Raw genomic sequence first — 12400 nt, 5'->3', positions numbered from 1 at the left:
ACGGACCGGTAGCTTAGCACGTCCGGTGAATGGTGCGCCCCTACCATAAACGGAGCATTCGGAGTCGCGGGAGTTTAGGGTGGGGGTCCTAAACTCCCACTAGCTTCGGCGACTCTGAGACGGACGATGGTTCGACGTGGTCTCGTACCATCGTGTTAGCACCACGAGGGTTTCGGGGGTAGCGTAGACACGCATACCCCGGGACGGGCTATCGAAAAAAAACACGGCGCGAGGTAAGACTGCGTGGCGATCCCTGACCGAGAGATACCGCGGTCCCCCGTTTAGCGCACAGGGCAACCACCGGGGGGGGGGGGAGGGGGCGGTTTAATGGGTAGGAATTCCACATACCCCTGTCCTCCCCCCAGAGGCAGGGCATCTTAAACACCGGAAGATTTCCCCCTCCGAAACAAAAAAAAAGGATCTCTAAAGATGCTTCATACAGGCTGCTTCTAATCGGTGTTATTGAAAATCTATGAGAGAGGCCGTCGTTCACTGCCAGATTTGTTAAGTGATGATGAATGTTACGAGTGAAGGTTAGCGATAAAAGGAAACATCTGTCATCTATTTTACTTGAACAGACTTGCTTTACAAGGACCATAGAGAAGGGATACTGATCTACACATATTTCTTTAGGCTACATAAAATTAACAAATCTATTGAAGGCTCCGGTAGAGCCATAATCAAAACAATAAAACATTAATCTGGTTATTCTTTTGTCACAAATATTCGTAATTAATTAGTTACAATATTTCATTACAAGTTTTACTATCCGGTGTAAGAGAACCGAGACTTGCGATGAGCTTGCAGCCTGGGGTTCAATTTTCGAGATTGTAGAAGTCACACTTTGTGAATTAATAATATAAGAATGTCACTGTTCATATAGAAGTTTCCAGAAGATAGCACAGGTAGCAGCGTCCTCTGCATACCATAGCACCACACTGCGATCGCGAACCAGCCAGTCAAGCGTAGCGATTATAGTACCTAGTCTAACTACAAATTCTGTTACTGCTTGCATACATTAAAAAAATAAAATTATACCAACACCTTACTTTGCGTCGTGGTGACATCCCAAAAAAATACGACGCAGGTTGAAACGCCGCGAAGTGAATTAAGATTTTCTATAGCAAACCATGTAAAGATCGAATATAGGTTCCAGGGTCACGAAAATACAACTTTTTTAAAAGAAAATTGAACAAAGTAAACATTTAAATAACAAAAATAATATAACTCTGCCAATAAATAAATTGGAATAATATTTACCTTTTTTGTAACCAGGAACAACACGTAAAAAATTATAAATTTATTATTCTCTTTGAAAAAAAAAAAACACAACACACTATATAATTGAAACTAAATTCTAAAATTAGCAAAATAAAAAGTGAAAATACAACTACATTAAAATTGCGTTGATTTTTAGTTAGAAAGGTAATCACCGAGTTTTGATGGCATGGCGCTATTAGAAACAAAAGTGTTGCCATCTTTAAAAAAAAAATTTCCAAAAAAAAAACAAATTAAAGACTCGAACCCAAAACAACGCAATCTCGAAATTCTAACGACGCACAGTGAAATTTAGTACTAATTAAACAGCGACGCAACTTTGAAAAAAACGCAGAACGAAACGACGCAAAGCGAGGTATTGGTGTAATTTGAAATTCGAACATTAGCTTCTGCGATAGAAGCATACTTTTTTCCTGCCATTATTGTATGTTTTTTGTTTAGAAATTATAGGATATTTTCTTTGTAACAGAATTTATGGCTAGGCTAGGTATATCTTCCCATAGATCTTTGTCTGAGGCCCATGCCATGTATTAAAACAGCAATAAATATAAGAAAAATAACGATGTATAAATGTCACTCTTTCTATAAGCTTCATAAAATTAGTAATGTTTTTGGGCAACTGTGTAAGGTGTTACAAATTACTCGCATAATGTTTGTAGTTTATATGTTAATAAGTAAAAAAACTGTACAAAATACACTAGTGTATGTGAAAATACACAATTCTACCACAGTGTAATATGATAATAAAGCTTAGAAATGAATTGCCTTGCTAGATTATTAAAAAATTGTGAAATTGAATACAAAAAATGTCAAGAGTTTGTTGAAGGATTCTATTATCGTTGCGCCGAATCTGATTTTAATTCCTGTCGAATTTGACTTTTCAGGACATTTTTTTCACGACGTACATAATCGGATATTGGATCGTTTGTGGATATGAATTAAAAAAAGAATCCTTTAATACATGCGATGCTATAAAAATGAAAAAAAAAATAACCGTTAGCCAGAAATTTTTAAGTGTATTTTATTTTTGTTTAAGTACATTTGAATGTTTGAAAATATGTATTAATAAAATTTGTTATTACCATAATTTAAACTAAAATTAACATTTCTCGGATCCGACTGGTCGGCATACAGCACGACTGAGTGCCAAATGTTCGTATCCGAGTGCTGGGGTTGGTAAAGGTTTGTTCATCAATATCGTAGATATTTATTCTGCGAGTGAGTTTTTATATTCAAAACTAACATTTAGAACCCTAATCAACTTTAACTTTCACTTTCAAGGTAACTTTGGAGATAGAGTTGATATATCACGCGTATATGAAATATAAAAAATACATATTTCAGAATGTATCATAGATGGAAATATATCTTACAACAATATTTACATGAGAGTGACAGTTACAAATTTCGTAGTTTCGTAACATGTTATGTTCAGCCGTCGAAATTCCTACACCAATTGTTATATTGAATTATTATGAAGATAAATTACTGGCTGATGATATTCATTAGTTTCTAATTTCTAAAGAGAAGAAAATACATTTTATATTTAAAAATTATAATTATAAAGAGAATCTTCCAAGTAACCAGCGTTAGAATTTCTACGCTTTATATTAAGAATCTCTATTGCAATATGCTTGGAATTTTTCAATACGACCAGCTGATTGTTGAGTTGAAATTGCAATCGGCAGGCCGCAAGCATGCTCAACAGTTGGCTTGGGCCTCAAGATTTTTAAGTTGATGCCACAGACTGGCAAACACAGCGTATAAGGTCCCATAAGGTGTGATCATCATCAATTGTGAGTGCACCATATTGTAGAAACTGACACGTTTAGTAGAATCAAGGGCTCTTTCTAAAGATTTACTCGTATTGCTAAGAATTCTAGACAACCCTATCTTTCCTCTCAACGTACAGACTATTCTTTGCGGAATATTCCGCGCCGAATAAAAACAGTACGTGATCATTCCTTATGCTTTTTAATTTATAAATGGCAGTCTTAAATTGTACCGACGGAGATTCGGCCGAGAGACGAAAGATAAGAGTGACATCTTAACGACATTTTATAATTAATGAGTTAATTTTTTTAGATATACCATATACGAGTATAAAGAGAATTTTTATGTTTTTATTTAATGAACTTCTTAAATTTATTACATGATAATTTAGCGAGAATAACGCGTGAGTTAATTCTGAACTGAGGAGATACGTAGAACTAAAGTCACCGGTGTCGCTCGAAGAATTGCTCGTTCGACCACACCAGACACAGAGAGACACCATACATTTGAGAGCGTCGCTCTTGGTGAAATAATATAAACTTCTGTGTACAACTGGTATTTATTTCATGTTTTTGTTTTACAGTTTTATATGTTCGACAACGTTGCATGACCATTTGTCATTTCTTCTTCCTTTCGCTTGACACACCCGATTCCTAACTTAACTAAATTCTCCCGATAGAAATATAAAATAACATTTATTTGAGTATCTGGCTATTCGCTACACATTGCTCATGGAACCAACGGCCGTTGGGGTAGAATGGTTCTCGACTGGCTGAAACTAGGTAGATCGACGAAATAGTTAAGATCGAAAAGTTGTTGGATACCGGCAAGACAGGACATTGTGGCGATCTTTGAGGGAGGCTTGTACCTTACAGGCTGTGTCTATTGGCCAACATGGTGATGATGACACGGAAGTTTTTTCTAATACTGTACAGAGTTGCTCACAATAGACTTACTAATTTTATGAAATATTTAATGGAATCAGGCGTTATTTTGCGGAAGTCCATCCTAAGTAAGAAAAGGATCAATATTTAGCCACTTCCGCACTTGCAGTGGTAGTCGTGCAAACAAGTGCACCGCCCGCCAGCCCGCTAATAAATGCCTGTGAGACTCTGTGTTTGGTACTTATCGGTGTAACATAACTCCTGAAGATGCCCCGTGGAGGGGTGAAACGCGTGTTGAGTGATTTAACGGTGGTAGTTGTGTAATTCGCATTGTTTGCCGCATGCGCATTTATCAGCGGGCTGGCGGGCGGTGCACTCTGTTGCACGACTACCACTGCATGTGCGGAAGTGGCTAAATATTGGTCCTTTTCTTATTTATGAATTAGTATAATGTTACAAGCTAAGGTTCAAAAAGCGACGATAGTACATGACTGTATTATTCCTTTTCATGACAGTCTTCACTAGTTCAATCAGGTGATTGATCTCTATTCCCTTGTTTGCTATGTGCTCGTACGCGTTGATGTGTTCTATTGGCTTCCACTCCGTGAACAGCCGCTGCAGCATAGCGGAAATATCCACCATTGATGAATACTTGTCAGTTGTGTCCGCAACAATGAAGCCAACTTCGAAAGACGTGTTGTTTTCATAGCTTTTCCGTATAATCTCTGCACGTTTGATTTTAGCCTCACTATCACTAATCGATTCGTGCATCATACGAAACAGTTTCAGTTTAATTTCGTTGTCCTGGAAGCTTGGGCGGCGGTGGATGACTTCTCCCTGTCGTCGGCCATCGACTAACAGCTGCATGCCCACCCTTCTGTCCGGATTAGTAATATCCTTGAGGATTTGAAGTTTGATTCCCCAGGACAAGTCGTCCATTATGCTCTGTTGGACCCTGGTCAGTTGAAGCTGGTACACTGGACGCAGGAAGTCTTGAAAATAAATACGTTCTTAAGTATAACAATTAATTTTAAACATATACCATCGAAAATAGTTAAAACAATACTATCGTTTTCCATACAAACTACAAAGTGAACTACTAATTTACATTTAGTTTTAGTTTTAATTTACGACAAATGTTTTATATATTCTCATAAATGTATGAAATGTTGTGATGCAATGAAATTGAAATATTCTTTTAACCACAATATTATAAACTATGATATGTGAATCTGTATGAGTTTTTCATACACGAAAGTGAAAGATATAGTCCAGCGGAATGGCAAGTTGTGGCAGTGGCCAGGAAAAAGCACGCACAACAGATAGCTTCTGAAGCCTTTAGAAATTAGAAATCTATGTTGAAGGCTTATGTCCAGCTGTGGGATTAAATAATGACGATGACTACCTACATAGGGTCATTTACAACGACCACTTGCGTGTGCCATAAGTATGCCATAAGAGCAAAATTTAATAGAAACTGAAATCTGAATAAATTTTCTAATAATAGCCGATCCGAGGAGAGCCCTCCAAAAATTCAGACTAGTTTTTTTTCCTATTTAATTTTACTCTGTGTTTGGCACTAATCGGTGTGACATAGCTCCTGAAAATGCCCCGTGGAGGGGTGAAACACGTGTTGGGTGATTTGACGGTGGCGGTTGTGTGATTCGCATTGCTTTCCGCATACGTATTTATGAGCGGGCTGGCGGACGGTGCACTTTGTTGCACGACTACCACTGCATGTGCGGAAGTGGCTAAATATTGGTCTTTTTCTTACTTAGGGTGGACTTCCGCAAGGTAACGCCTGATTCCATTAAATAATTTTACAATGTCCTTATTACAAGTAGAGATAGTTTATTCATAGCTTTATTATTACTCAAAAAATCCTTTACACTATAGTAAGATTATTAAAAGAAAATCGCTTAGTGAATTTCTTAAAGTTATTGCATCATATTTCAGATATATTATAAGGGAGTGCATTGTTCTACCATACACGGAAAAAAATACTAATTTTATTTACATGAAGGCAGGAAACGTCAATATAAGCTGTCACACACAAAATGTTTAAAAAAGATTCAAGAAGTTCGTATGACTAAAATCCATTAGAACGAGTATCCAAACTACAGTTTTGTAACGAATGCAGAGGTTTTATATTTCAGCTGGCTTACAAGAAAATTGACAATGTCATTAATTTCAAAATTTCAAATATCAAAATGATTACATACTAGATTAAATTTTCAAATATTAAAATGATTACATACAGGAATGCCTTTGACGACTATAAAGCCTAATAGATTCAGGCGTTACTTTGCGGAAGTCCATCCTAAGTAAGAAAGAACAAATATATAGCTACTTCCGCTATGTAGCAGTAGTCGTGCAATGAAGTGCACCGCCCGCCAGCACTCTCTGCAACCAGCATTTGGTGTTTGGCACTAATCGGTGTACCATTACTCCCGAGGATGCCCCGTGGAGGGGTGAAACACGTGTTGTGTGAATTAACAGTGGTAGTTGTGTAATTCGCATTGTTTGCCGCATGCGCATTTATCAGCGGGCTGGCGAGCGGTGCACTTCATTGCACGACTACTGCTGCATAGTGGAAGTAGCTATATGTTAGGACTATAAAAGCCGATACTGGGGGCGTTCTTAGTTAGTCTAAATCCTGAAGAGAGGTGAAGAACAAGAAGACTTAAAAGGCATATTTTTTATTGAGTCTGTGTTTCCCTATCCCCAACATACGGTTGTGACAATATATTTATTAATATTTTATGCAAATATACCAGATTATCATATATGCACTGGTGAATAAGCTTGACCGATGATGATTTATTATTGAATTGGTGTAGAAAATATATTAAAATTATTCATATTATTTTAAGCAAACTACTAACTTACATATCCAAAGCAGGAAACCTATTGATTTCTTTACTTGACTCATTATAATGTTTCTATATTTAGTTCTCTTAAATAGTTTTTACAAACTAACAAAGATATAGTTGCGGAGGTTGTTCAAGTATCGTTTCGTCGTGTAAAGAAATAAAAAATGAATAAAAAAGTAATCATTTATGTTAATAGCTAATATGATGTTTTAATTACACGGTTGTAAAGCGTTATGAAATATAGTCCTTCCTATCGGATATGCCTGTGTAAAACAAGCTAACTTCATACAACAAAATTATGTTTTTTCAATTACGTTCGTGAAGAAAATATTGTTATCATTTCAGCCGCAGAACCTCCTCCACTGAATACAGTTCGCATTCAAACTATGCTATAAGTGCGTTGGTTAGTCTGCGTTTTATAGATATTTTGTCGCTTTATTGGATAATGATCTGTATTTTTTAATATTTTGTAATATTTCGTTGGGATTTGATATAAAAAATGTCATGATCGTTTATTTATTTTAACGTACACCAAGAGTACACATAAAATTACATTAAATACTGTGTAAATAATGGTTCTGTATGTGTTTCTTTATAGGTGACATAAAATTAAAAAAATTCTTTATACAATATTGCAGAAAGATCAGACTACATCCAGTAAGAAAAAATATTGAAGAGAAAAGATTTCGCACGTAAGGGGCAATATCATACGCTTACACTTTAGAGCAGTAATTCCCAAAGTGGTCTATATCGACCCCCAGGGGTCTATGACAACCTGCAAGGGGTCTACGTCAGCGAAAAAAAGATTTTGGGGGTCCATGAAATGAAAATGGGGGTCCACGATAGTGGATCTCAACACATACACTGATAGTACCCATTTATATGTTATTTTATTTACAGTTTATTTTATGTTTATTTAATGTTACGTGTATTTTACATAACAGATACAAAATTTTATTTTGAATAGTTTTAATTTAAATTCAATTAATAAATGTATAAATTAACATGTGTTTTTACTTTAAGTTTTCAACACTAAACTTCACGACTGTTAGAAATTTACAGAAAATCAATATCAGGTAAGTAGGGGGTCTTCCCAACACGGAAAAACATGGCAAGGGGTCTACGACACAAAAAAGTTTGGGGAACTCTGATTTAGAGACTCTGCTTTACTACGACTTAAGACACCAAAAGAACTTAATTTGTAATTGTTTACTCCTTCGCGCAATCTTTGCAAAATCAATGAATGCATAAATAAAATTAAAAATATCTGTTATAGATACAGTGAATTATTAAGATGGTATCTAAAGACTATTAGAGCTGGAATATATATCGTGAAAGACAATATTATTTCAACCATAAGATGCCCACTGCTGAACATACACATCCATCATAGATTTAAACTAGGACCTGTTGGAAACCTGCACCCAGCGTCCTTTTCAAGATCATCTGTTCACCTTGTGTGATGATGTCCTACGCTGCGGTAGCAAATAAAATTAATACAATATTCCATCAAACACTAAAGATTTAACACATATTCACAAACAACAACACATATGTCACTTGACGTCGTTCGCCATTGTTATATTTCGTAATATTTTTCGGCGTGAGACGCGGTTTTGACAGCCGCCTACAAATCATACGCCGCGCGTCCTTACATTTTGCGCATGCGTAGAACCGATGGATTGACAGATAAACGAAAGCATTTTGACAACTGTGATTATTTCGCTACAAGCTAAACCTCATCTGTATGCCTTGTGGGTAGACGGCATACGCTTGCTTCTTCCTAATCATTATCTCTTCAATATATAGACGCTTATTGCAAGGTTACCTTCTCTAAAGATCCAACATTGACCAATCTTGCGTTGCATCTAGTGACTTTCCACGATCTAGACCAGTGATTCCCAAAGTGGTCTATATCGACCCTAGGGGTCTATGACAACCTGCAAGGGGTCTACGTCAGTGAAAAAAAATTTGGTGGTCCATGAAATGAAAATGGGGGTCCACGATAGTGGATCCCAACACATATAATGATAGTACCTATTTACTTATATCATACTATCTAATAATGTCAAAACATTTACATTATTTATAAAAGTACCTATGAAGTAAAAAAATAATATTATATATGTTTATAAAATTGTGTAAGTTGTAGGATGTTGGTATTCGCTTTTTGATCGCAATACATTTTGTACTTGTAAAATTAAAAATAAGTTAAATTCAATTAATAAATGTATAAATTAACATATGTTATATGCTTTTACTTTAAGTTTTTAACATTTAACTTCTCTACAGTAAGAAATTTGCAGGAAATCAATATCAGGTAAGTAGGGGGTCAACCAAACACGGAAAAACATGGCAGGGGGTCTACGACACAAAAAAAGTTTGGGGAACTCTGATCTAGACTATATCGTTGTTCACCAACTGAATGCTCAACACGCGCCGTGCCCACCGCCTCGTGATCGTCACTTGTTAAATAAAAATAATTACTTACAATTACAATTTTTTTTATTACGTAAATTGTTGATGCTTAGTAGACGAATAATTTGATCGATTGACTTCACATGTCCTTTTTTAGTGATAGCTGTCATCAACTATTTGACAGCTAGGAAAAGTTGTTATGGTATCCATATTACGAGTATATGGTTAAATAAAGTTGATGACTATTTTCCCATGTTTTTTCTGCGTGAAAACCTTCGTTGTGACTTCGAGAGTAGTTTTCGCTTATCAACATTATGCGATTCATTTTCATTATATTAAGTCAGAGAAATAATTTTGTCGCGTTTAGTTCGTATAAATTTGCAATAAAATTCTTCTCACTATTATATCTGGCTGGTTTTGATGACGCCACAAAAGTTACATTTTAATAAAAAATAAGCTAGTGATACTTTATTTCGTGACATAATTCAAAAAATTTTAAAATTTTACTTCAAACAGGAATAAATGCAATTCAAACCGCTAACATAGTCTGTTACGTTGATAGACCTGATGTAATATTGGTAAGTGTAACAGTAAGTTGACCGTCCCCTTCGAAGATCGGGCGGACCTCACATAGTATACCAAAACTCGGGTTCATTCGTAATAAGGTGATGCCGTGTGTATGGTGGGGTTGAAAGGGATTGGAATGGATTTATTATAAACTTTTACCACCGCGTAGAACATCTGACGAGATTATAGGCTGGAATTAATCAATAGAATTGGAGTAAGAGAGATCTTCTATCACGATAACACTAGATTACACATATATAGCCACTCAAAATTTAGAGAATTTGACTAGAAGATGACAATGCTTCCGCAATATAATCCTGTTCTTGCACCTTCAGATTTCCATTGGTATCGGAATTTTTCATAATTATTAACATAGTATCAGGTTAATTTTTTTTCTTTTTTTGGCCCCCGCTATTGGGGCCTCTCGCACCCCCTATCTTTTGTGGGACAGAGACTTTACGGGCAAATTTAATTATTTACATAATTTTTTATTATTTACTTTCTCTTCTTTCATACTTCACATTGTCTTTCGGTCTATTCTTTCATGCCACAATTCTGCTGTCTTTCCCTTTTGCTCTGTATCACCTTTCATTCATTCCTCTTTTTTTTTTACATTTTCATAATTACATTGTTATTTTATATCACATTTTTCAGTATCAGGTTCACCTGATGTTCAAAATAAGAGAGAACTGCCAAAACTACTTCTCGCGTTTATTAGCGAAGGGTCAAAACTTTTTCGCTTCTAATCGCCGCACAGCTTTGGAAAGCCTCCATGATGTTATTGCATATGTGCAATAGGCATGAAAGTATGCTACATGCATATATGCATTCCGTAACAGCGTATCGTATGGAACAGCGGTGGTTTGTTTTACAGAACAGCCATTAATTTTTCTCTTCTTTTTCTTTTAAGTTTTTATACTACTATGTAAATGCCGAAAAGTCGTGAAACAAAATGGATCTTATATACTATATTTAAATTTAAATAAACTTTGAAAAAAAATATTTTTATTTAAAATACAAAGGAACTTTTTCCTCAATCGATTACAGATATTCATGTTTATTCATAAATGAGAAATGTCTTGATTTTCAGATGTTATATATCTATCAGTATATAAGACATACTGGCGATGATCATACGTATTTACTAAATACGGTAATTGTTCTGTAGTTGAATCAAAAAATAAAGATTCGCAAATGTTTTTATTGATACGCTATACAATGTCGTTGTCTAGTATTCACTTCAGATTTTTCAAGACGGCGTTCAGGCTTCTTATCACTTATCACTCGAGCTCGCAGCCGGCATGATTGTCTTCAGTCGCCCGCCGTAAGCCGAGCCGAGTAAACCTCCGCGTGTGGCCTTCGTTTTGTGCGCAAAAACTTCCGTCGACATTCCCGCCATTATCGTGACAGGTGCCGTGTTTTTTTTTTCTGTGCCAGTGTTGCTTCATTTTCGGATTACATCTATATTTTGTGTAAGTATGATGTAAATCTATGAGTGTTTACATTACACTTTCCTGTTTACTTAATCACGTAAAGTGAGAGTTAATATATATTATTCAAGACGGTTTGTACGATTGTTCGTGACATTTCTAATTTATTTGACGAAACGTACGTCATAGTTTTTTAATTTACTTTATGTAGTTCATAAAAATATGTTTAATATTTTTTTCCATCTTATTGAATTGCAATCAATATTGTGATTTTTTTAATATTATATCACAAAACTGTTAAACGATTTATGATTCGGTTTATCTACACCGCTAAAAATCCGATTAGATAAAATTTCGTGTAATTATTTCGATTTATTTAACATAATTTAATGTGTAGAACAGAAATTATTTAGTCTTATGTTCTCTATCAATGACTCTATTTCTTGATTGTGATTATTTTAACTTAATCTAGATATAGGCAGGTGTCGCTTGTACGATCATTTGAATTAGTACATACAAAATGATTACGTGAATGAGTCATTTTTGCAAAACTTCGAAAACGCAAAATACGATTTCACCATAAACTATATAAAAATTATCTAAATGACAGTTGTCGAACTTATAAAAACTAGGCACGTGGTCGATAGATGTCGGAAATTTAACGCTAGTATTAATAGAAACATCTCTAATAAGCAAACAATTGGAGACAAGTTAGTTGCGTCAAAAGTACAGTCGTTATCCTAAAACATTGTCAACTACAGTGTGATTGATTAGTTGTGAAGCCTTTGAATAGTGTGAATGTTTAGCACATTTACTCTCAATTAATATACGGTACACTTGGTTTCAGAAATAATAAATAACATAATGATAATATAATAAGAAAATTAGTTTTCAAATTTCGTATTAAAATTAATTATTATTTACTATACATTACTGAAAATTTTGTATTACAAAAAGTTATTTTCCTATCGCATTACAATAAAAAAACAAATTAATGTAACATACTTTAGGATGATCAAATTATACAGGGTGATTGTATAAATTTATTGTCAATTAAAATTAGCTAGATAGGGTGCTATCCAGAAAACAATAATTCTTAAAAATATAAATCACGTTGTAATAAAATATTAAGATTTTTTTTTAATTTGTATTAGTACATATTAAAATGAATTGTTGT

General features: G+C 34.9%; 1 protein-coding gene across 1 annotated transcript in view; it reads right to left on the bottom strand.

The window, feature by feature from the left end:
- Positions 1-4388: 4388 nt before the first annotated feature.
- LOC137927271 (uncharacterized) overlaps positions 4389-12400 on the bottom strand; it is a 40612-nt gene continuing 32600 nt past the window's right edge. The window contains exon 2 of the mRNA XM_068771051.1: positions 4389-4927. Coding sequence (XP_068627152.1) covers positions 4389-4927 — 539 coding nt within the window. The remainder of the gene's footprint in view (positions 4928-12400) is intronic.

The sequence above is a fragment of the Battus philenor genome, unplaced genomic scaffold (genome assembly GCF_028537555.1).
Source record: "Battus philenor isolate CCGP_79_NKW_IND1 unplaced genomic scaffold, ilBatPhil1.0.hap1 SCAF_30, whole genome shotgun sequence".
Lineage (NCBI taxonomy): Eukaryota > Metazoa > Arthropoda > Insecta > Lepidoptera > Papilionidae > Battus > Battus philenor.
The sequence above is the reverse complement of the archived record's forward strand: the minus strand, read 5'-3'. Positions and strand labels throughout refer to the sequence as shown.